At 37.7% G+C, this 26,869-nt stretch overlaps 2 protein-coding genes across 17 annotated transcripts in view; one reads left to right on the plus strand and one right to left on the minus strand.

The window, feature by feature from the left end:
• The first annotated feature begins 1,701 nt into the window (after positions 1-1,701).
• Positions 1,702-4,079, plus strand: LOC141907715 (acetylcholine receptor subunit alpha-like 2). The gene is made up of 6 exons (XM_074797453.1): positions 1,702-1,798; positions 2,512-2,666; positions 2,811-2,855; positions 3,274-3,383; positions 3,526-3,715; positions 3,864-4,079. Exons 1-6 carry the CDS (start codon positions 1,702-1,704, stop codon positions 4,077-4,079), a joined length of 813 nt encoding a protein of 270 aa, XP_074653554.1.
• Positions 4,080-5,555: 1,476 nt separating this feature from the next.
• The window catches only part of LOC141907058 (uncharacterized), a 56,736-nt gene continuing 35,422 nt past the window's right edge, over positions 5,556-26,869 (minus strand). For 4 of the 16 annotated variants that reach the window (XM_074796624.1, XM_074796623.1, XM_074796621.1 and 1 more), the window contains 11 exons: positions 26,659-26,783; positions 25,278-25,449; positions 24,416-24,526; positions 22,162-22,277; positions 20,295-20,312; positions 18,926-18,995; positions 17,270-17,437; positions 15,899-15,913; positions 13,733-13,831; positions 11,457-11,570; positions 5,556-10,417 (listed from right to left, as the gene is read on the minus strand). In XM_074796624.1, the coding sequence (XP_074652725.1) occupies positions 10,209-10,417; positions 11,457-11,570; positions 13,733-13,831; positions 15,899-15,913; positions 17,270-17,437; positions 18,926-18,995; positions 20,295-20,312; positions 22,162-22,277; positions 24,416-24,526; positions 25,278-25,449; positions 26,659-26,783 (1,217 nt within the window). In that variant the 3' untranslated portion in view covers positions 5,556-10,208. Of the gene's footprint in view, positions 10,418-11,456; positions 11,571-13,732; positions 13,832-15,898; positions 15,914-16,591; positions 16,615-17,269; positions 17,438-18,925; positions 18,996-20,294; positions 20,313-22,161; positions 22,278-23,554; positions 23,635-24,415; positions 24,527-25,277; positions 25,450-26,658; positions 26,784-26,869 lie in introns of those variants that run through there. The other 12 variants (XM_074796610.1, XM_074796611.1, XM_074796614.1 and 9 more) reach the window with 12 other exon arrangements.

Genomic DNA, 26,869 nt, shown 5'->3' on the forward strand with positions numbered 1-26,869 from the left:
GAAAGATATACATAGTCCTTTAATCTTTATTCACTGTCGGCTCAATCTCGTCTGGTGGATACATTCATTTCAACAAAGGCATCAAGCGGCGGTTTTGTAGGTTTCAAGAATTCGATCAGTGGAGTCATAAATACTCTATATGAAGTATTTATATTTCATAGATAATGGTTGTCAGCTTTCCGTAATAATTTTTACATATCCTACCAGTTATTGTTGATTTTGTTGATACTCAGAAATAAGGTTAGCCGAAAAAGGAAAAGCACCGTCGTCACCTTGACAACCAATTATTGCAACACTGTACCTGTTGTCAGGGTGACAACAATCAGCCTCCGAAGCCCCAAGATGTTGTCTTTCCATCAGTACCAAGAAAGTCCGAATGGCTCGCCGATTGAAGAAAATCGATTTTCTAGCCAACTTTTGACAGTCATCTCCCATACTATCAGGCTGGCCGGCCAGTGCATGGCGTCAAAGAAGCAACGACTGTCGAACGCTGCCAGTACACGTATGTTTGAACGGTCAGGGCGGATCCCAGAATTTGTCCAGATTCTAATAGATACGCGGATCAAAAGATTGTTAGAGACGATTGTATTTGCGGTGAGCCCAAGCCCTATGCTCTGTGTCAAACATGTTGAGCAAAGCAAGTGCAGTTCGTCTTGTAGTAACGAACGGTGTTGGACGTGGTTTTCACATTTGCCCCCAAGTCACAGAGAGGACTGTTGTACCCTGTTGGCCTCCTATTCCTAGAGACAGCTTCGAAAAATAGGTATTCCGCCTAAACGAGTGCAGAAGACGCGTTGTCATTTGAGGGGTTCTGGGTCTACTAATTTTCAAAATAACGTCCCCAGAGATACCAAAACATCTCCATTTTTGAAATTTTTTTATCAAAATTAGATCTCTGTTGAATCAATTTTCTGACCATTTTGCCAGAAAGTCGGGGTCCAGTACTATAAAATGCCTCATGGTGGAGATGAATTTCACGGCATTTTCACTTTGTTTTTGTAAGAACATCTTTAAAAAATGTATCCAGTTTTGACTTCAAAGCGTTCTTGTTTTTGAGGGACCGACGGTATCCAGTCTTCTTGAACGTCCCCCAGATCCGCACCCGGTAGGGCCGTACAGGCATTTGTGATAATATAACAGTAGGGAATGTAGGGCATCTTTTGGCGAATATATATTCGTTCTCGCGAGCCTCATATTACGGGTAGATGTCCGCAAAGTTGTGGAGGTTGCGATGACAGATGTCGTTCGTTGTACGTTCGGGTCATTGGAACCAAAGGTACGAAAATTTGATAAACGAAAGCTATCAAACCACAGCAAAACATCGTTTCTATCTTTTTATCTTTGCCAGTCAATCTATATCGGTAATAATGGTTGATCGAATTGAAAAGTGGTGGCACGAATGAATGAATTTGACCTTATTTCCACGCCATTACTTATGATGAAATTATCGCATCTAAATGATCGAATGATTCTCGATTATTACAAAAACTAGTGCGTTTTATTGAATGTGGTTTGATATGTAAGGTGCAATGACTTTAATCCCATTATTAGCTATGAATACTCCCATCATCGCATTGCACTTCGCCCCCGAAGTTGAACTGTTATCGATTGTGGCAGCAGAGATAAATTCTCACATCTTGACCCAGAAACATCTTCCGTACGCGATTATACAACAATGCAATTTGACATTGCAAAGTCGTAATGTCATTTGAAGGTCATAACGATGATAATAAACAAGTCAATGACAACAGATCTTGTTTTCTTTTATCGGTGCTCGTTTTGTATCCATCGAGTACAGGTAGTCTCGTGACCGCGGGGTCATCGCACTATTAATCCCAATTTATTGTTCCGAAGATCGTATGGAAATCATTTCTTAATATGAATTCGTCGGTACTACCAGCTATTTTGCTATCTCTCCTCGGTGAGTCTAAAAAGTTTTTGAAAAATTATCTACAGCTTTTGAATTTAACAGAAATCGATCTTCTTACCTTATGAAATAGAATAGAAAAATTCTTAAACACAATTTAGATTACTCAATTCTAAAACAAAGTTTAAATTATTCATTTAGAAAAATTTGTATAATTGCTGATTCCGTATTGGATAGGTTAAAAAGCAATTATTTTCTTACGTCGGCTTGACTTACTAGTTAGTGCATTCGCGAAACTAAAAAGAACTTCACTTGCATTGACGTCAACGATGTCAAAACCTCCAACACGACATAACAGACTGACGATGAGTTCTAGAGAGAGTTCGAAACGCGTCCTCTCTTATTAATTGTAGATTTTTAAATAAAGACTTTTGTTTTTAGATTTGTACAAAGTGGGTTTCCACTATATAATCTATTCTCCACGTTTGAGTATGGCTCTACTACTCAAACATAACTTTACCAAGTTTCTATAAACATCAGACCCGGTGGTTGATTCGTATATCTTTATGTCATCTAGAAAGAATCGTCGAACTAATGAAGAAATGTACATTTACCATTATGTTCGCTTTTTTGATAATTTCAAGCTATCGCCCAAACGGCGAGAGGACTGAATGATGAAGCTAGATTAATCAAAAGATTGAAATCAGAGTATCCGGATAGGTCGGCAAGGCCGGTCGCTAGCTCTTCCAACAAGGTGGATGTCAAGGTCGGAGCTTATCTTTTCAGGATAAACGAATTAGTAAGTTGAAGATTTCAAAAATTTAAAAGTATTTGCTACATTTCTTACATTTCTCCATTTCCCTATGGAGTGATTACTCCAAGAATAAACCAACCCCCGTCATTATAATCTATGAATCATCTATTCCATATGTGTCTATTTTAGAATACCAAGCGCAATTTCTTGTCGTTGAATGTTTGGATGAGATACGTAAGTACAGCAAGAACCCATAGATCTAGCCGTTTTCCAACGTCTTATACGAATATTCAAACGTTTTAAGTCAATAGTCGTTCTTCGCTGATTAAAGTCTATTGAAAAATATGAATTAGCTTATCACTTATATACGTACTACAGAAAACCTCACCTAACTCGGACATCATAACCAACTCAGACTTTTGACTAACTCGGACATTTTTCTGTTTTCTGAGCACATTTCGCTACCCTTAAGTCGGACTTCGTTTACCTCGGACCGATTTTGCCGGTCCCAATTTATTCGCGTAAGGCGAGCTTTGCTGTATAAATCAGATGGTAAATATCTACGTGTGATGGACGCGTGACAAATGAATTGTCTTGCAGTCGTTGTTATAGCCAGCGACGAATGGCCATATCATTGATCTCTAATTAACAGGGATGGCAGGATGATTTCTTAAAATGGGATCCAGCACAATTTGGAGGAATGAAAAATATCCGTTTGCCGATTAAGGATATCTGGACGCATGACGTTATCCTCTTTAACGCGTAAGTATTGAACTCTGTACAAATTGATATTTATGGCGTAAATTCCGACTGAAATTGCATGCGAGACACTGTGGTCCAATACAAAGTACTAATTTCTTCGTATTCTAAACTGAAACTAGAGGGCAACGATTTTTGTTTTCAGAGGTTACACCAGGAACGGTTTGGGAGGTCAGATGTTGGACATGACGGCGCTGGCGCTCGTCACCCATACTGGATATGTCACGTGGATTCCACCCGCTCAACTGAACGCGTTGGTAAATACGACCGTTACGGAAAATGACGATATAGATTGCGAACTCCGATTTGGATCATGGACTTACAGCAGAAATTTGGTAAGTACCGTAATGATATATATATCTTCAATAATCTGCGTGAACTTCGACATAAATTTCAATACACGCAATTCATTTCTTATTTGATGAAAGCGCGAGTTGGTTAATGAGATTTGATAATTCGCAAATAACTTTTCTCCTTTCTCAGGTGGATGTCAACTTCATCAGCGAAAAACCGGGCATGGAACTGCTGTACTATGTGGAACACCCGAAGTACAAACTGGTGAGCAGCACGGCGGTGAGGATCGAGAAGAAGTACCCCTGCTGCGAAGAGATCTATCCGTCTTTGGGCTTCCACCTTAAACTTAAAGACAGAAAAGATGTTAAGCCAGATGATGATGATGATGTTGACGATCAAATGTAGTAACTCGCGGAAATAGTTGAATATTTGAATTATCCTAGGTCTTCTTACAGCATCTTTTAGAACGGCACTTAAATTCACTTAATTGTCATATTTACCCGATATTTTATGGTTCAATTAGAATAGGATTCATTAGAAAATCGCACTAAAATCTACTCTTTAGAAAACTAGACAATGGGTAGGAAGATTTTATCTTATCCGTATAAAACGCCCGGTAGAAACTACACCTAATAAAACTTTAATAGAAAAATGAATATATGTAGTTTTTTTTTTCATTCACTGTCGGCGCAATCTCCTCTTGCTGATACATTCAACAAACAAATTGCGACATTTTTTATAGGTTCAGCACTCGTTTCAAGAACTAGACATTGTTCAGTGGAGTCAGGCACCGGTCGCCGGTCGCCAGTGGTGTTAAATAGTTCAGTTGTTGGCCCACTGGCCGCCACTCGGGATATGAAAGTGGTGAAAAACGTTTCCTTGAAATTCTCGCCTTAAAACATCCAATATATATATATATATATATATATATATATATATATATATATATATATATATATATATATATATATATATATATATATATATATATATATATATATATATATATATATATATAATAAAGAAAATAAAAGTATCTCAAAGAAAATAAAAGTATCCTCAGGAAGGGGTATACCCACCGAAAATTTGATGTAAATAAATATTTGTCGAATGACTTTTTGAACTGAATTGACGAACTGCACTGAATCGTAGCTATTCATCTATTCATATACTTGTATACTCTAAAACTACATGAAAAAATAAAGAAATCGAAATTCATTTTTCAAATTTTACTTTTATTCGTATTTAATGAAGATACCCGGTATTGTATTGTATAAGAGAAAGCAGGAGACGACGAATAATTAATACTCTGTCCGTCATCTCTCGACCATACAACGGGGCGGCTGCGCATACATTTCATTCATTGTATGTACATGTGTACCCAACAAATCCGAATAAACACAAGCAGAGACGCAAAATACATGTAGCTCGTCGATGACACATCACTGGATGAAATATCAACCGACCCCAGCAGGGCGAATATCGGTTTTCGTAGTTCGTCATTTCAAAAGACGGCCATCTTGCAATTTCAGCGACCCTTTTACTCTTTCGGGACTACGTATACAGTGGATCCTCGTTAATACGTTTCCTGTGGGCAAAAGTGAAATTGTCGTTTTAAACGGGTTTCGTTTTATCTAAAACTTGATTGATATAAACATGTTAGAAAGGGGGAAATGCTGGAGATCATCGTAATAAACGGTTTTCATCTCAAACAGAATCGTATTAACAAGGTTCAACTGTATAAAGAATAGATAGGATCATCGGCTGACTTTTCGTCTGCCGCCGAAACCGAATATTACGCAAAACTGGTCAACATACTAGAATAACGTAAACATGCATCGTCAACGAAGCATATATTTCTCGATTGGAGGTAGGGATCGATATTGTAGTATACTCATCGGTCAGTTCGATACTGTAGTTTTCATCGGTCAGTTCGAACCGATTGGGGTTTTTTTCAATGAGTTAGAACGTTCCTCCAATAAGATTTCTGACCAAAAAACGACGGCATATTCTCCGTACTCATCAATAATAAATACACATAGCTTACATAATATAAACGCAAACTAATAGAAATGACCGCTATGTGTACAAATCGCATCATATATGCAGTTTTTGAGACATACATTTAAACAATGAATATATGCATATTCAACTGCTTCGATAGTATTTGTTATGGACAAAACTTTATCGGAAAGTTATCAGGGGCGGATCCAGCCTAAAGCTGCTGCCACTTGAGCGGTGCTCATGTTTGTAGAAGTAATTAAAATGGCCAATTTAAAATTAATTGAAAAGTGGTCTCATTTCTTTCATGAATGATATTTCCTTAAACAGGTCGAAATGACATATTTTGTGGATGCATAGAAGGATGTATTTGGTGCCTCAAATGTGCTCAGATCGCATTCTCAGAGCCCTAAAAATTCAAAAATTTTCTCGACGTGCCCTTTCACAGCTTAGCAGTACAGGTACTAAGAAACCTAGATCCGCCCCTGGTTATTGATAATAGCAAAAATACTCCTCCTTATGTATTTATGATAAAAGGGAACCCCTACATCATTCGAGTTTTCGTACAACAGAGTCACCCAGGAGCCGGCGCATTGGCTCATTGGTTGAACCATTCGCGGGTCGATCTGCTGATGAAAGGGCTATAAGGGCTTATCATTGGTAAGTAGATTACGTAGACCACAATATAACGTAAGTTGCATCGAGCATGCAAGTAAAACATATATACATACTTTACTAACGTGTGCAACATTGAAAGACTCCTTAAAAACTGAAAGTGTCATCGTTTCCTATACATGCGAGTAAAACTAGCATCTCACGCAATTAGACTTCGTCATTCTAAGAACAAACATATCGTACCATAATTCCATTATTCTAAAATATATTACATTTTTTACGAAGCGAACATTCAACCGGAACTCATCGCTTTAAGGTACATTATCGACAACGGTACATAAGCTAAGCTTTATAAGTATATATATGTATATATATATATATTACGATATAGTTGTATAGTCTTTTAGTCCTAACATATAAATTTGCTTAAATGATAAAAACTCGCGCACTCTCTGGAAGCATAATATAACAACATTTCTACCATATAAAAATGTGTATTATGATGTGTTTCATATACGTAGTGATTGATGTTAACATTTCGTATCAAATATTCATTCTTCAATTCTACTCGTAGTTCACTTAAATGTTCTCTATGATCCGATAAACATGATGAAAAATCATAGAAACGAAACAATTTTTATGAACGTTTTTCCTAACGTAAAACACCATCAGTGTCTATCGCTATGAAACGATAATTTTCCTTACGAAAATGGACCGAACACACGCACACGAATAGTACACCAACTCGAATATAGTCGTATATTATCGTAAGCAGATTTACAAGGCCGATGTCAAAATGTCGAATACGTCAAAAATTATCACGAAATCGTCGATTTCGCATTAGCGTGAAAATACATTTCAGATATACTTTAGGCAACAACATGAGTAAAATACAACACAAGCGGAAATTCAATTGATACGGTAGATTTTGCTCTACTCGGTACAACGTACTAATCTCACGTGCCAGACGCTGAACATTTGGACATCGGCATCATGCAAGTCCATGCACCAACTAAGCAAAGCTTGTCTTGAGACAAGCTTACGTTGGGCTGCGACACGACGGACCCACACATCTGCAATTATCAGCAACTGGCGAGAATTTATTCCGTCCAACTGTTCGGCATTGCAACCCGACTCGACACTAGCGGAATCCTATGAGTTGCCTATGTCCTAGTCGGGTGTATTGCATTCTAGCCAGTCATACATGCGCATATGCATACGACTGTACCGAGTAAAGCAGAGTCTACTAATATACAAAAGTAGGTTCATCGCGTTACTTTATATATATATGGGGCCCTATACTTGATAACATATAAAGATCGAACGAAGGTCGATATCCACCTAGACCGAGATGTCAGAAAAAATAGACACGAGGAAAATAGAAGCACCAGGCTTTTAAGTTCTACCGTCGAGGAACGAACATTTATCAGTTCAATTCCTGTACAAGGTTTTACATGAAGAGACATTAGACGTTTCAATGCATTTAAAAACCTATTTACAATACGTCGTCAGACAAAAAAATCAGAGTCCGGCACAGAGTTTATAGAATTACCATTAACATAATTACGTCTTTTGTTTTTACAAAGCCAACAAATCACAATCAATAAATATCTAGTTATCTTTAATTTCATAAATACTATCATTATCTACTGTTATCATTATCATATCTTTGATAAAGATTCCTCACAAATCAAACTAACCGTACCAACAACAACTAATACATCGTGTAACGAACCGTAGCGCGACGATTTTGCGACGCAAAATGTTTTTCCGTATAAAAACGATCGATAAAATTCCGTCAAATAATATTACTCTCCGCAAATATACAGTTTTGCCTTCTCCATCGTAAATAATCGTCATTGTGATAATACATATCATACTGGTCATTTTAATTGCTGAATACTATAAAGACTGAGAGATCAACATTTATATCTTCCTCTTCTTAACTGGGTTCTCAATAATGATTTGTGCCCATAGATTTTTTGAAGTGATTTCTAATTCATGAGATGAAGGTATAACGATACATTTAGCAAATGACTTGTCCTCGTTGGGTAAGATATCTTTGCCTGTATACAGGAAACATTGATGCAATGTTAATTTTACTTTCTTAAATTTGTAATCATAAATGTAGCCTTTGTGCTTTGCGAGGCCTGCATACGTCATGTTCCGCTTATAAACTATGTTCAAATCCATCATACAAATCAAGACGAGCACCGTAAACTGACCGATTCAGTTATGTTTTGAAGATAAAATTCATCAATGAGAACCCAGCTTAGAACGTAGAACAATACTCAATAACAGGATAGCGTTTTGACGTTGGCGGAAGTCAATCGGACATCGCATTAGATTCGTAACTAATTCCGAGCTGATTAGACCAGTAGACGACTGGTTAAAGATCACATTGTTAACATTGAGAAAAAATACTGGCTTGCATTATCCGTTGAACGGGAACTACACTTAAAAACTAAATACGCCATGACAAAGTTAACACCTGTCATAACGAATCTCTTACCACTGCCCCATTATCAAAACTGGGACATCTAGTTCTAAAGCTTTCGTAAGTCCAGGCAGGGTATGTGTTTCTATACAGTTCGACAATATGTTACAATCTTCCTACACAGCAGACTTCTGAAGTTCTTTTAAGTACGTGAGTTTGCCGAACTTTGCAAACCCATCTCTCACGTATACAATTTCAAGAATTATGTTTTATGTATATGTAAGGGTAAGAAGTGGCTAACGTTTGCCCCCGATGATGTTTTACGTACTTTACGAATGGCCCCCCGAATGTCACGAAATGAAATTCATTGTCGCAATGCGCGCTATGTATCGCTATAAGTAGCACCTTGTAGAATTACTAATTATATGATAATAATATATGCGTGTGGCATGATATTGAAAATTATACTACATGTACATATTCTCAACTATGGCGAGTATTACGCAAGTGAACATTTCAGTAAAATACGTCGTCGCTGAGCCTCCCCGTTTTTTTTCTTTTGCGAATTAAAACATCTGGCAGTTTGAAAGCGATTAATGAAGAGCCACCTGGTGATGTAGATCGAATCATGCATTATATGCGTTGTCTTTTTTTGCGGATGGCGGTGGAAAGCAAGTCTGCAGCAGGCAAGTTTCTGGTCGTACGGGAAAAAAATTCGAAAACAAACTAGAAAAACGCTGCTGTTAGACAGAAGAAAACTGTAAATTTCTGAACGCCAAAATGCCCCTCGATTAATACTGACATATTACTTTCAAACTCTCAGGTGATATATATATATATATTATTTTTCGCTGGCCGGAAATGATAAAAACTTCTTCTTACTGCGGGTTGTACTTTTTAAGAAGACACATCTAGAAGGTACAATGACGACGGTTTATGGCGAACCACCAGGTTCCTCAAGTTTATGTATTGCATGGGTCAATTTCGAATATTCCACAATTGAATAAAGGTACGTTTAGTCGAGCTTACAATCCAACGAGCAACTTTACACCATACAGGCAACTCATGGCTATCGACAGCCTAGAGTTGGTGGGCAGTTCATAGTAGGCCCCTGGTGTGCATTGGTAACTTGCAGCAACTCGCATTTACCCTATCTATCCCTTGTCAAAACCATTTGTTGCACCTAATGGTTTTAACCATGCTATCGTACCTATCCTACAGCAGAAGTAGATAAAGATCGGAACTGATAGCAACAAGTCTTAATATACCGGATATTCTGAAGAATACCTGTCGTAGCCCGAGCAAGCAAACCTAAGCGTACCTTTAGGTCATTTGTATTTATATTCGCGATGTACATAGGAAAATATCGAAATTTAATCTGGTTGTTGTTATTGATTTCAACTGTACAAATGATGATGATACGAGTTTTAAACAACATTATCGATACTGCGATGATGATATATTCAGAGTTGTCAATGGCGTTATACGGCCGACGACGTCGACATTCGTCCGCTGTTCGATTGCTGTTGTTGTTGTTGCGGTTGATACTGGTGCGACCGACGCGGGTCCGGCGACGGATTCGCTGTCGAGCTCGCCTGTGATATGTCTTGATTCGAATGGGCGTCGGCCGTCAGACGATCCCGCGAACGCGACATGGAGCTGTCACGAGATCGCGAACCTTGCTCCGGGCCTGTAAAAAGTAAACTCGCGGTAAATATTTACGCATAAGATCATGGATACAAGGGCCCAGCACTCAATTCTTCTTTTGCAATAACTAAGACAGAGAATCCTCCTTACTCGTTACTGTCCAACTCGTTAAACCAATAAAGTAAATGGGATTTACCAAATTCATTTAGAAAACCTTCAATTTCCCCGATTTACAGTTCTGTGAAATACACATGTAACTATTTTCAGTTTACAGTTGATTAAACAATTTCTCTTACCCTATCTATACTAAACAAATTGGACCTAAATCTATATTTGCATGCTAAACTAAATTTAAGAATGGAAAGAGTTGGAGGCCATATAAAAATTGAAGACAGTATGGAACTAGGATTTTCATGCATGTCTACTAATCTAAGAGGCACACCTTTTCTAACTCTACTGACTCTTTACTAGGAGTATCTGCAAATAATTCAGGTGCATCAAAGTCAAACCAACTTCCTGCTTCGTTTGGGACCTACATGAGTCTCCATCATCTAATAGACAACTTCCAGTTGAGCCTTAGAAGACCAGCCTTCTTTAACTGGGTTAAGATTTGACCCAGCTTAGGTTTGAACTGTGAAAGCTGAACCGGAGGTACTGCCACATTAAAATAGGGATCAACTAATTCAAAAATTCAAAGATATACAGTTGACCTTGCTTAAGTCATCAAATGGTATATTACGCTTTTCAAGGAATTACAAATTGTAAAGAAACACACAGATGACTTTAAGCTACATGTAATGTGATATGACTTAGAAAGGTCAATGAAGAAGGAAATTTTGTTCATGTATCAAATGGATAATTGAGCTAGGACATTTTGCGATTCCGAGTATAAGCAGAGAGGAGGTTTGACACTGGATCCAGTTCCAAAGTGCGTGTACTTGGTTAACTTGACTCCAGAGTTTAGCTCATTTCAGATGTTTTTTACCCATCAGTTCACACAAGACTTAAAGAACTGGATCCCGATGCCTATACGATACTATTGAAATAATCAATATAAAGAATATACACCAATCAACACACACCATTCTTTCTACCTGATTTCCGTCGTTTAAACAGTCGTTTCAAGCTGCTGCCAATTGAACGTGATTTCTGTAGGTTGGAAGTCTGACCAGGAATATCTACATTATCTAAATCTTCTGCAAAAACAAAGAAAAATAACTGAATATAATTTTCCCATTTTACATTCATCATCATCATACACAGGTACTGTCCAATTTCTTGAAGATTTATCTCCGAAATTGGCAGTTGATGCATATCCTATAAAAAGGATGCATGTTTAGAATTCAAGTCTAACGTATTACTGTATAATAGAAAACCGTACATACAGTACAAAATATCAACAAATGAAAAAAATATCAAAATGATTACGGCAAGTGAAATTTGACCCATAGTGATATTTAAAGTTCAACTTTTAGGAGATTTTGTGAAATTTGACCCGCATTGATATCAAAAGTTCAACTTTTTTGAGAAATTGTACCCACAATGTTTCAATATCCAATATGAAGTACTATACATTTCTTGGATATAGGAACTGAAACCAGTTACAACAAATACAATTCAATATCAATTTCATAACACCAGTGTAATTAGTGGTGATGCCCGTTATTTCTAATACATTGTGATCTTTTGTTAAATCTAAACAGTCATTTAGGTGCATCTACTATGCGCTAAACAAATATATTGATAGTTAAATATTTTTGTAAAAAACTGATTTATAAGAATACACAAAGTGATCCGTAAGATGTATCTGAAAAGTAGCAAAGCACTTAAGCCATCCAGCCAGCCACATATGCACTTTAGAACCTTGCACAGCAACTACTTTTTAGTATTTACCCAGCTTTTGGATAATAAAGCTATAGCAAGACTGTTAACGCATCATCCTCCCCCGGCAGGGATTCGAACCTGATGGCATCGAGATTGCCACGGCACGAAACCCTGCCATAATCGACCGTGTGCGCAGATACATGCGCAGTTCAGATGATGTGATTTTTAGCCAATCAGAAATCCCGTTTTATTTTAGCCCGGGTTTTCCCATTTATAGTTCTTCCTTGAAATTTGCCTCAACGATTATACAACGAGCAATCTGATTAGTGCCGCCAGTTTTCGTTCGGAAAGCTGCGCATATACCTGCGCACCCGGTCTACTGATGCAGGGGTTCGTGCCGTGGCTGAGTGTAGCGATGCCATCAGGTTCGAGTCCCGGCAGAGGGAAGATGTTAACGCATGTGCAGCCGGTTTTTTTAGTAGATTTTCCTGCTTTTTCTGATATTGAGTGGGAAGCAGCATGGTAGCAGTTGGCTGAAACTTTCATGCGTGAAGATGCTATGCTACTCTCTTGATACACAGCGCATAGGACAGAGACAGAGAATACGCTAAAGCAGGGTTTTCAGTACCAAAATACGCATTTCATTTAATCGTTGTACACTGGACTTTCCGGCCAATATTGTTCAGAAACAGGTACCTAAGCTGCGAAAGAAGGTGAAATTATGGTGCTAGATTCATCAGTAACCTTTTACACATACTCCGATACATTGGGATATGACTGGTGTAAAGAACCTTATATAAAGTCAGATTTTTTCACGGCATGCTCTGGTTCTCATTTACATTCTACCTTTACCTCTTATGTATATTGGTCCATACTTTTGGGTTATAGATTGAACACGTTTGCCTCCACTGTGATAATACGGTGCCGCACCCCCTCCCCCAATTGCTGCACGAATATACTCGTAGCTTGGCACTGGAGCTATAACATAGTAAGCCTTTGCTCGCAATTGGCCAATGAGAAACAAGGTGCAGTTATTCACATTGCCAGCCAATCAGGAACTGTGTCATTCCCGTGTGCCAGATTGAAAATATCAGTAACCGTAAATCAGAAGAATCAGCTACGAATGTATTCGTAGTGGCACTGCGGTGACAGAACCGAAAGAACAAGTATATTCTTAGCTGGTCAGCGAACGTGTTAAGGCAGACGTTTAGTTGGTGCCATCAGGTTTTCATTTAGATTTGGGTAAGTAGAGGATTATTAAGAGAAGTAACTGAAAACCCTGCGACTAAAAATAGAAATCGATGAGCGTGAAGTAATGAATACACATAGCACTACAGATAAGTGGTACAGCCCAGAAGTGAGGTGCAATTAAATCAAGAGACACAACACATATGTTATGGTTAAGTTCTAGCTGATTAAATCTGGGCAGTACCGTGTATAGGTAACAAAGGTACGTTAAATAGTTATCGCTGTTAGAAATTGCTATGAATATTAATTGCGTAATATATGTATATAGAATCAATGACTTCCATACTTGTCGTCGTCGTTGTGTTAGCCGTCAAATACGATTGGTTAGAAAATGCGGCGCTACTGCACGAACTAATGTCAAAATCGCTGTCGGGGGACGGGGTCACTATCAAAACGGACAGAAAAAAGAAAAACAAGATACTTATATATAACAGCCATCAGCTACATGTTTTATGTATCTCGCCTTTCACAGAGGTGCTGCCTGAAAGAAATGTTTTCTTAATGAACCGCAGATTCCTGGCTGCTAGGACCCAATTCCACAGTTGAGACTTAACAAGTTTGCTCAAAAGTTGGTTAGAGTTAACCAGTGGATAGTTGACATAGTGACAGTTAAAAGTTCATTGTTACAATGAAATTTATTTGCCAGTTATCTAACCAACTTTGAGCAAACGGCCCCAGCTTTTTTATGATAAATTACACCCCATCATTAGTCAATAAAAACCTATAACATGAAATTGCGCTCCTGACAACCATGAAATTATGCGAATGAAATATTTTGCAACGTATCCTCTGCGAAAAGTGAGTAATTTTACATTATTTCACTACAAAAGAAAATTTAGTATCGACCCATGCATGAAATGTGCAATTCGACCGTTTACTGTTTCAATAAGATGCAAAAGAAATATGTCAATAATAAACAATCAAGAAAATGTACTCAAAAAATGTAATGCCGTAATGGATAGCTTTGAAAAGCAAAAAGGCTATCTGGTCCCGAGTGACTATGAACTTTTCAAAAAATGTTAAAGCCCCTTGAATGTTCGAAGCATATGTTTACGCATATTCGCATTCTTTTTGAGTTTTCACATTCATGTCAACACCAATCGCCAGAAAGTTTCTTCATACTTTCCTCGGTGTTACTTCGTTGCCTGACATCCGATAGACATGGCTAGTGTCTTCATTCAAAACAACCACGGCAGCTCAACACAGGGCCAAATTTGTACAAGCGGAAAACATGAATTTCGTGAAACCCTGTGAAAATGGAAACCAGAAACGATTGAAAACTTCAAGGGCTTAATTTACTGATGAGAATAATCAACTAATTCATTGTTTTATGTTGATTATTTCTCTTTTTATCTTTGTATCATTGACAATCATGTAACTTGATTATGACGAACAAAATACTAGTCACACCCATAGTTCATAACCTCTAAACTTTTGAAAACTACACATTCACGGCGGAAAATACAATTCTTCAATACATTACATTAAGTTTGTTTAACAAAATGTGGACTTGTCGCCATTTCGATACCGGTAACGAAAAAGGTTACAGCGTTACAGTGTTCATGCGAAAATATTGCCATTGTAACACAAATTCTTAGGTGAAACATCAAGTATAAGTCAGTGAATGTTCCAGTGAGTTACACAGCCACAATATATCTAAACCACAACCCTGATGTTTGATATATAGATAATTTTTTTTGTGCATTAGATAAAAGTTCATATTTATTTCCAAAAAAAAACCGATGTGAAATGGTGAATAAGGATTTTCCATATTCAATTCAAGGCTAGATATCCGCATGTTAGGTATGGACTTAACTATGTGTGCAAAGCACCCATTTCAATTTTCTTGATGCCAATGAAGCCGTTACAATGTTCATTTATACCAAGTATTAAGGGGTATTAAGGGCGAGTCGATGTGCACTACATCATCAATATTGGCGTTTCAAAATAACAATTATAATTGTGAGTTTTGGCATTCATTTTCTAATCAAATATATTTCATGACTTTTATTCTTATATTTGATAAATCTTTAAAATTTGAGAGGCTGTGCACTACATCATCAATATACCGAGCTAGACTTGTTGCAGTTCAATTCAATTCAATTATTGATATACTTGAATCCAAAATATCTTTATTGATCCTAAATATCATATAGTTTATATCATAATATCTATTGTCAGTATATGTGTTATTTCTCAAGGCATCAATAAACTTTCGAGTTAGTTTCTTTGTTTAGTGGTTGCAAAAACATAGGTTGCGCGAATAAAAAATAAGATATTCAAAGCACAGCAACAGGCTCTCTCTTGGGAGGGCTGCCCCTGATATTTGATATCTTAGTCGAGGCCGGTGAAGTTATTCTTTTCACGCTCAGAACGTGTAGCATGATTAATGTTAATAGCGACATGCGCCACCTAGGTGGTTAAACACACACTAGAATAGAAACAGTCGAACCTTTACTCCGGCGATCTTCACGGTCAGAAATATGAAAAAAAGACGAAACATTAATGATAACAATTACGACCGAAGCCATTCTATGGGCCAGCAGCAACATATTAGTATATTACAAGGTTCAAATGATCTTTTACTTTTTTTGGGCTATCACTGGAATTGTGCATAGGACAGAGAGGAAAAAAAAACAAATACCAATCGACTATGAACTTAGGTCTGCGAGCAGGAAGCAACATTACGACAACATATGAACTGACTTTTCGCGGACTGATTCTACGTTTAATTCACGGATAGTAGTAAAAAATCATAGTAAAACGCAACTATCAAAAGCTTCATGATGATTACATGATTTTATTCACACGTTTCACATCGTTTCAATTGATTTCGACTCGATTCATCCGAGTCCTTTTCAAGAAACAAATACATACAAAAATAGACATAGTATTATATTACTAATTGCTTAGATTATCATATATCAGACTTATGATAATCTAAGCAATTAGTAATAGAATACTACGTATATGTTTGTACCTATTCATTTCTTGGAAAGGACTCGGAAGAATCAAGTCAAAATCGATTGAAACGATGTAAAACATATAAATGAAATTATGTAATGATCATGAATATTTTGATAGTTGCGTTTCTACTACTATTAAACCTCTTTTAGATACTTTTTCCAAACTATAATATACTAACTTTCGTTTTGTACGAGTACATAACTGAAGCGTGCACGAATTACACATCGTCATAGATCAACAAAAAATGAAACAAAAGCATGAAAATGAATGTGGCTTTCCAATACACAAACGACAAAGTATTCAACCTTAGAAAAAATCTATTTCAAACGATCAGAAACTCTCTATATCAGTGTATAACAAAATTAGAGTTTGTCAACGGATGATAATCAAACAGCGTGTGATTGAAAAATTTACTGTTCCAGTTCATACAGTGGAACCTCATTAATACGGATCCTGTGGGCTAAAGTGAAATTGTCATATTAAACAGGTTTCGTATGATCCAAATGTAAATTGATATGAATATGTTAGCTGGGACATGCTGAAAACCATCGTAATAAACGTGTTTCATCTTTAACAGAATCGTATTAACAAGGTACAATTGTATTTGAATTCATATTCTCAACTTTTCCACCTTTCAACATAAAATTAAGCAGCAAATACATTGAGAAATTTCTTTGAATGGTAGGGCCTCGCTTCACAGTAGTGGATCTGACTGGAATATTTTTTCTAATGAATTTGTTTCACCCATGTAGGAATCGAATTAAAACTATAAATGAATCTTGGAAAACAATATCGCCTCAAGTAAATTAGTTCATGTTTTTGTACTATTCGGTGTCTGTATTTCAAGTAAACATACCAGTTGATCTCGAGCCGTACTGATCGGGAGGTCGTAAATGTTGGTCGTCGTGGTAACTGGCACGATCGGCACTTTGAGATCGAGGTTTCTTTTGACGGCTGAACCTCTTCCTGAGTGTGCTGGCTATGGACGAAGATCGTTTCGGTTTGTTTGACTGACGTTCGGCCGCTGAAATTAACGATGAAAATAAACTGTATTCAAAACTATTCTATATAGCAACAACTAACTCCAGCAAGTGCCTGGAGCTGAGATAGACATTGCATACCACTGGAACTAGTGGCAACTGGTATATCAGGTCCGTAGCATGGGGGAGGGGTAAATACTGCGCAGAAACGTTACAACTATTTACTCAGACCTTCCGTATAACAATGGAAATCGCTCTCAAGAGTTTCCTTGGAGGAGGGCACCAGACCCCGTTCAGTTCCAACCAAGCTAAAAATGAACACACACCCTCTTAATCCTCACGCTACCGGCCAGTATAGCGCTGAGATTATGAGATATATCGGAACTGCAAGATATCTTATAGTGGTAACTAACTATGAAATATCTCATAGCAGCAAGTGACTTTGAGATATCTCTCTAAATAAGACGAGAGAAATGTAAGTGAAACAACACTTCCAACCCAGTTCGAGTACCAGTAATTATACTTATAGTACATTGTTCAGCTCGGTTGTCATGGTTTAGTACATGTACCAGCATGCTAATATAATCCAGTACCGGGTAATCAAAATATACTGTACTAGTAAATAATTTTGTTTTACACGGATTAATAAACTCATAATAAGTTCTACAGCCATGAGAAATCTTCCCATACAATGCTTGTAAGGTTCTGATTCTGTTGATACTCATTAAATTCATCACATGGATATAGGAAGAATTTTCTGCAACATTTGTACCACATGCAGTTCATTACACATGAGACCAATCGATGCAATCAATTTCTAATGTAAGTTGTCCAATTAACATTAACCGGGTATGTCATACCAGAAATTGAATTATATTTTTCTATCTGGTTGCACAAGATGACAATCAAATACATGCACGCGGTTAAGAGTCCCAAAAACAATGAAAACGAAGGCATGCAAAATGAAACCAAATGGTAAGTTGATTCGAAAGTGGAGTTATTACATGTTGGGTGAAATGACTGGAAGTACGTGAAGTTTAAAGAGATTAATCTTCAACTTTGAAACTTAAGACAAAACCTGCAAAAAGCCAAGCAAATCAATTTAAAACTTGCTTCATAAATGTCGACTGTCATTCCAGTGTCCAAAACTAGCCCGCTGATACGCAGGTGAGACTAGACCCAGTTAATTATCAGCTTAACCCTTTCAGTGCTGACTTATTAATACTTTAAAGTGCTGGAGATAATTTGAAAATTTTCAAAAATTCCACCCTAGTGTGTTGAATAATGGGAATACCACTATAGTGCGTCTACACCGCGGCGCGGTGTATCGTTAGTTACTAGTATTTCACTATGTTTGACAGGTGCTGCCATTTTTCAATAGAGATAATTACTAATTACTAATACATCAATACACCGCAGTGCGGTGTACTAGCAAAATCCATCACCGATTCATACACCACACTGCGGTGTAGACGCACTGAAAGGGTTAATAGTATGAAGGAAAAATGCACCACGTTGCTAAGTAATCTAACCTTGCTCACTTGATGTTGATGACAAGCGGCCATCATCCTTGAGTTCTTCTGTTGGAGTACTTTGCGTCATCTAAAAGATATCCGTACATGAATATTCATCATAACTTCCCAAACTTTTCGTTTCTGTTCACAGCTACATTTACTTATGGCAACATTTTTGTAATAAATTCAATATCTTTGACACCATTGCATCACATACTCTTGCAAAATACATCCTGCAGCAGTTTGTTTTCATATTTCATCAAATTTAGGTTATCACCGGGTATAAAAAAAGTTAACCTAGCAAATGCAGCCGTGTACAAATAAATAATTATCAATGCGATAGACTACATCAACATTTCAGAGAAATACTGATACATACAGATTATCTTCAATTAATCAATTGGTTTGAAAACGTGAGAAACAAAAGTATAAAAATATGTTATTTCATTCTTAAAAACACATATTAATGAATACAAATGAATTCAACTCTTAGGCAGGTTAATGGGGAGGGGAAAGAATATTGAATTTGAAAAGGCAAAACGAGACAGATCGCACTGTATACGTTACCTTGTTTATTTGAAGTATGAACGTTACTAATGTATAGTAGCTTCATCAAGTGAATGAGTGACAAAGCTACTATACATAAGTAGCGAAAGTACTTCAAATAAACAAGTTAACTATGCAATACAATCTATCTTGTTTTACTTCTTCTACGCCAGATGGCTCCTCTACGAATCTATTAAATTTGAGAAATTTCGATTCGAAACACTCATTGGGCATCATTTCATTACGCAGTATAAATTTTTGAATGAACTAGAAACAGAGGAATAAATTATCATCGCACACATGTATTTGCAAACGTTAGTTTAAAATGTCATCTTTGAAACAGCGGGCAAGGTAGACCTCACAGCGACCATTCAAAATGTTGCCAATTTTTGGGCCCCCTTCATCTTGCATAAAAGTACAGCAAAAGTCGCTTAATCGTCATTGGTTAAGTCATCAGATTACTTATGTTGCCTCTATTTTTAGTTTAAACTTGTATTTGCAATTCAATTTGTCAAGCAGAAGTCATCAATTGGATAAGCCATCAACATGATGATGCGACCAAGGGAATTTTGCTGTTTCTCAAGTATGAAATAGGGCCATGACAATGATTTTGCTATATCCAGTGCTTTGTTAACAGTAACATTAGACTAAACAATTTTGCCTAAACATTTCAGGTACTTCTAGGTTTCTATTGTGTTTTGACTACATTACCAGTAAACCCTGGTACATATTTGAAAGCCACCGTCGATGGCTCAATAAACGAAAGGCCCCGTTAGTTTTTCAAAGTCAGACATCATAAACAGTTGATGCGAGATACCAAAGTACAGATTAACAATCTCACCTTTTTAGACGCTCTTTTCTATGAAAAACAAGTAGTGAACATACCGTAAACAAACACGATAATCATTAAAACGAGTAGAAAAACTTCGTGAAATTGTGTGAAAAATCAAGAACAAACTAAAATCTGACAAAGCTAGAAAAGATTGTGAATTGTCATAAGCGGATAGCATGGTTTTGATAATAGCAGATTTCGGGAACGTAAAAAAGAATTGATTGAAAACCAGACCTCGAGCTATCTACTTATAGAGATTGCGTAATCGAAAACACAAAAATGAACATTTAACTTCGTTTTTAACGAAACTCTACCTTAATTTCTGGAATTCTCACCGGGTCCTGATTGTAAGGAGGCCGCAGAAAAAATATACGTATATATGCGATTATTTATTGAGGGAAAAATGTGCAAATAGATTTATTTCACATGTATTCGATATTGTTGAAAACAATGTTTGAATAATGAAAGCATTAATTGATTCGCTACCTACCGAAAACAATCTTAACAGCATTCGTATTAGTCAATTTAAGAAAATCGGGTACATTATTCTATCGTTAAAATCTATCATTGTTGTTTATCAATACAGATATCAGATCTAATACAACAAGCCGTGTTAAGTTAAAAGCGTTCGGGTTACTTTAGAAGAGGGTTATTACATTGAAAGCATACGGTTCACTACGGAAATTAAATACAGCAAATACCCAAACACCCAACATAAAATGTAGCTACACTACTCATCAAATTACTCATCAGAGGGAAAATGTGATGAAATTGTAGAAAATTTCTTCAGCTGATGATAGAAATTCATCCACGAAGGATTAGTCGGCGCTATTGCATCCGCGTGAAGAATCGAAAAAAGCAACACCAAATGGTTCTTAGTGATCCGAAGATCGAAACTGAAGCAGTTATGTAAATCGCTTCATATCGATGGAATATGGTTAGGATCGGGTGCCCGATTCCAGGATCGATCACTCCAACTCAAACAATTTCGGTGGACGCGTGAGTGTCTCGACTCTGGAACTGGACGCGCATCAAAATCGGCGACTGAAGCGAAATGTTAATATAGATGCCATCGCTCACAAAATGTTAATTTTTCAAATAGAATCACGAAAGTCATAGACGGAACAGTTCTACTGCTCGTGACGAAGAATGTTGGAATAGTTACAGAAATGTTTAGTTTCATACAACATTGATATAGTATTATAGTATTATGATTATTATAGATTTTACGTAATGGTAAAAACATTCGTTACTCCCTGCGTAAATGGCCTCTGGGCAAGAGTCTACAGTGTACGACGGTGGGTCACCAAAACTAGGATGCGGAACCCAGTTTCATGATGAGTAATGAAGACTCCGTAAACGACTGTGGCAAGCGAGGAACTAACAAACAGTGGTAGTCTATGCCAATATGCTGGATTTTTTCTCAAATTGATTCTCAAAATGAATTTCAATTAAATCAATTGGATTATTGAATAAGTCATAATTCAATTAATTGTACGCCTTACATGAACCCAAAAAAATCAATCTGAATTCTACTGGAGACAAGATTTGACTCACTTTCCATGTGGGAGGCTATAAATCTAAGCTACCCCGGTAATAGAAAATGTACCGGTACCAAATTTTGATTTGAGTCGTCCTGTTGTTTTGTGAGTACGCCATCTGACGGGATAGTGGTGGTATTGGGGTCCTCATTCATATCAAATTCAATTGTTTATAGCTCACTGGGAAAAATAATTGAGGAATTTGAGCGCGGACCAGGGAGCAGACGAACACTACTATTTAAGCCGTCCCTGTGGTGTACTTTGCAGACTTTCTTACCCAATGAAGCCAAATGAACACAATTACCAACGAATCAAGACAAAACAACCCGCCTTACCCTTTTGTCACTCTCCCCCGACTTATTGTACGGGGCGGTGGGTGTCTGGGGTTGCTGTTGAATTTCCCGAGAAGTGGAAGAAGTTAACAAGGTATCGTTAGGACGTGGAACACCTCCTGAAACGTGACACAAGCAACAATACATAACAATGAGCAGGATCGGGATAACCATGACAACAAGGTATCTATCTTGTGTGACTGGCAGATGGAATAACGATACAATATCTCGACTCGAATTCAACCAAGATACAAAAACATCCGCTGAACGAATGGAACTAGTGCTCAGCACTCAGAAAGACCATGAAAGAACAAGCCAATTTCTGGTATGAAAATAGAGTATATTGAAATGCTACTGATCATATTGTGTTTTGTATCCTAGCAAAATCAAGTCAAACCCAAGCCAATGTGTAGAAACATAGAACGATTGCAGCTCGTCGCATTTATTCAATGGAGCAGCGGTAAGATCAGCCGCTAAAACAAAGAAAATTTTCGATAGATTTTCTAGAATGGCCAGTCGAATTCCGACGCATTCAGATTTAGAGCCCTCAAGAACAGATCAAAAGATTCATGGGTTTCAATAGACGAATTCAAAGGTATTTGCCCATTTCAATAAACGCAGGCATTTTCGTCGACTCGGGATGGCATGGGACGCTGGTAGACGCTTGGGATCATGGCTGCTGGTCGCAGAGAACCACATTGCTACGTGAGCCTGCCTTTGCATAGTCCTTACATTTTGGCGGCAGCCACCTTTGAATAAGTGCGTGACTATGCAATCACTCAAGCTAATCACATTGGCTTTTCAAATACTGTCCTGAATAGTGAACTGGCCACATAGTCATTGTGGTCGGTGAACTTTTATTTCTTGGTCTTATGGAATTCTCCCCTTGTAGCTATTTGAACTTATTGTCATATGCAACCGGTATGCGTTTCCTGCCTCAGTACAGAAACGGTACTTAGGATCAAAAACATTAAGTTCATATATCTACAAGGGCACGCTGACCTTACGATCCTGGATATACATGTACAATACATATTCGTTGGCACAAAGTGCCATGTTCCGTACCCTCATGACTACCGGTAATCGTTAACGAAATACCCATCGGAAGGTGTTAACTTCGGTCAATGGGAATTTCATAGGTGTATCATACAGTACAGTACAGTACACACACACACAACAAAGTGAATAATAGCCAGAACGATTTAACAACTGGGGTATCAATCAAGAAAGCTCCAAAAAACTCCAATACAACCATGCTCCAAAATTCCGAAAAAGGGCAGTGACAAGGAAAATGCCAATCACCTATATAATAATGATACATAGTACACGAAACCCCTATCATTAGCAGTGAGTGGAAGCGTGGGGCAAACAAGGTGCCCTGGATAACTATACTTACTTGGGAAGGTAAGGTACTGGCTTTAGCTTCCCTACCCGTACGAGGATGAATAAACGGTGGCCATTCCGTTTTCTGTTCTACTGCCACACACAGAAACACAATACAAGATATATTCAGTTATTTTGGTCAAAAAGTTCATACAAATGATATGTGGTAAGTGATAAGAATGACTAAATTGTCCAAATTTAAACCCCTACAGACCGCAAAGCCACATAGCCTTGCATCTAAAGGCAAACCACTATATAGTTGTAAGTAGTGAAATAATGAAGTAAGAGGTTCTTTAACCTTATGTAGGTTCAACATTCTATCAGTTAACAACCGAAGGTACCTCAAAACATGGAACAAATGAGAGGCAATGAAGCAACTTAGCCACCAAAGACACGCCTATCTACATAGGTAATGTTACAGGGTGGCCACTTTTATTTGACTTTTCCCCTGACTATTCCCTGACATTTACGTTGTTTTGCCTGACTCGATCTGCTAAGAATCCAATCAATTAACACAGTCAAGTATGTAAAACATAAATGGAAACTATTTGATCTAGCAATCTCAACAAATTTCCCTGACTATTCCCTGACATTTTAAAGAAATTTCCCCGACTTTTCCCTGATTTCCAGGTAAGTGAAGAGGCCACCCCAAATGTACATAATGAACAGGAATCATAGCCTTTCAGAAATACAGGTCGGGTAATAAATATATTGGTGAAGTCTAGAAAAATATTCAAAACCAAGTTTCACCGTCAGGGTATCAAAATAGGTAAATATTATCAACAAAATTATCGTCAGGAATTATTTCTTTTTAAGAAAATTCAGTAGAATCATTTCTATTGCGGATGGAAACTAGAGGGCATGCTGTACGTACCAGTTGGACTAGGAACAGTTCTGCGACTGCTGTGAGGTGATGAATCGACAGAGCTCAGTGGCTTCGCGAAGTCACTCGTCAAGTCAACCCGATCGGTACGGTTTGGCGATTCTACAAAACGCAAAAACACTCCCTATCAGCCATTAGCGATTTACGGTTCACGGAAAGAAAATACTGAATTTACAGAAACAAAAAAATGTTCAGTTCGCGTAACGAGAAACATTGTTTTTATTGCCGCACGCAACGCGAGTCTAGCTAATCAAGAAACACTAACACGATAACTAATCAGTGATGGCAAAGACTGATCGAAATCACCGCCATTTCAATATCTCATGATACCATAACTACTTCTCTCGTCACTGGTTATGCATGCAATAGTGATTTACCTTTTCAGTTTGGATTAATTAATACCCAGGATCCAGTTCCAATGTCATGAGTAAGAGTTAACTCTGAGTTAAAATTAGTTCATTTTCAATGAGTTAACTCTTGACTCACAGCTGTGGAACTGGGTCTAGGAGCGCTGGGTGATAATTTGGAAATTTTGAAAAAATCCACCCCAGTTATGTTAGATAATGGGTATACCATTAAACTGCGGCGTGGTATATCATTAGTTACTAGTATTTCACTATGTTTGATAGGTGCTGCCATTATCATTATAAAGCTAACTAATTACTAATAATATCAATACACCCTGATGCGATGTACAAAGTCAATCGCCCATTTATACACTGCTCTACAGAGTAGACTTACTGAAAGGGTTAAGTTAAATCATCGAAACGCATAAACAAATATCTGTTTCGTGTTTTGAATTTGTTTTCGCTAAACTCAGTGATAAGTCGATAAGCGCAAAGTTCATACGTACCTTGAGGTCTTTCAGTGGTCGTCGTTTGAGTCGTGACGACTAAACCTCCCGGCATTACGGATCGATTCGTTTCGATCCGTCGACGCGGCGACAGATTATCGGCGGCTCCGATCATCAGTTCTCTCTCGTCCGGCTGAATTCCGGTCTGATCGGCGCGTTCCATAAACAAAAACTGAAAAATACAATGACACATCAAAAACAAACCATAGGCAACAACGATTCACGAGTTCGTACTCTGAAATTCCCATGCGTCGGTTCCCATTACACTCGTTGCTGAAAACAGAGTTTTTAGTGCCTAGTTCTACCACTAGGTGGCAGACTGGACCCATTCTTTGCACCGCACAACTAGACCCCCATACTAACATTTTACCCAACTTTCATGAAGATTGACCCACTTTTAACGAAGCTAAGTAGACAGACAGACAAACTGACAGACAGTATAAGAAAAGGGTCACCAGAAAGCCAGAGAACCAATAAATTCACGGAAACAGGACATCTTATAACTATTTTCTTTTTTCAGGTTGGCTCGTGTCTGTAGTATGTATAGATTATTATTTCCATCAAGAAGTAGCATAAGTTTCATCAATGTTGAGAAAAATAAAGGACGTTATTCACTGGCTCAATGCAAATATTAGTAGATTACACCCAATTCAAGTAAAAACTGGTCTAGAAAACGATAAACAATATAATTTTTTTCAAACCCCTGAGCACCACTTCTTTTTGTTCTTTTTCCCGATTGAGAAGGCACAAGGGGTAAAAGTTGAAACTTCAACCAGGAAACTCTGCTGCAAATCATGAACCCTGCATCCATGAAACCAGTGACCGTTGGCATAAATCACTCCACCACAATGCCTCTCAGACTTAGGATGTCAGATTTTCTTTCTGACAGGTGAGTCGACTATGTTAGTAAGTTTCATCAGATACCACCATTAGAAATTAAATGAATGTTAATGGTTGAATAATAGACATTCCCTGGCAAATAGTGGATATAATTAAGGTTGTACCCTTTTATGGCGTCTGAAACCTCCATCCGAAATCTCTGGTTGGCTCAACAAAAAATCTGAATCACACCACCTCGACAGAACGGAGGTTTTGGACTCTCCATAAGGTCATGTGACCAATAATAGAGTACGATTGGCAGCAAACGGACTCTCCGATCTGATAAAAGCTCAAGAGTTACATCTCTTAAAGACAAATTTCGAGTCCAGCAACAAAGACAGGCCAAAAAGTGACAAAACGAGTACAAAGCTACTAACAGTTCTGCTAGTGGGTGTATGCTTCGGCCTTGCTATCCCTGGAGTTATGCAAAGACGAAGGTAGTTTTTCGTACATTGAATCGCGATATAAACTACCCACCACCCACGAGTCATATACTAATTACCTCGACGGTTATATTTCCTCCTTTTCCGGTACCCGGAGAACGTCCAGCCAGCGGGATAATCTGACGACTGCTCGGATTCTTGCACAATTCGTCGACGCTTACGACGGCCATACCGAGGAAATCATCTGCATAATAAAAACAAAATAAATATATTTCGAGACTTTTCGTTTAATAGTCTACCTAACAGAGGCAAGACTTGCTTATTGACTAG

Source organism: Tubulanus polymorphus, chromosome 6 (assembly GCF_964204645.1).
Source record: "Tubulanus polymorphus chromosome 6, tnTubPoly1.2, whole genome shotgun sequence".
NCBI lineage: Eukaryota > Metazoa > Nemertea > Palaeonemertea > Tubulaniformes > Tubulanidae > Tubulanus > Tubulanus polymorphus.

Coding starts and splice junctions, on each gene's coding strand:
- LOC141907715 (XM_074797453.1), top strand. CDS start 1,702: ATGTCATTTGAAGGTCATAACGATGATAATAAACAAGTCAATGACAAC. Junction 2,667..2,810: donor TTTTCAGGATAAACGAATTA/GTAAGTTGAAGA, acceptor TGTCTATTTTAG/AATACCAAGCGCAATTTCTT. Junction 2,856..3,273: donor TGAATGTTTGGATGAGATAC/GTAAGTACAGCA, acceptor TCTAATTAACAG/GGATGGCAGGATGATTTCTT.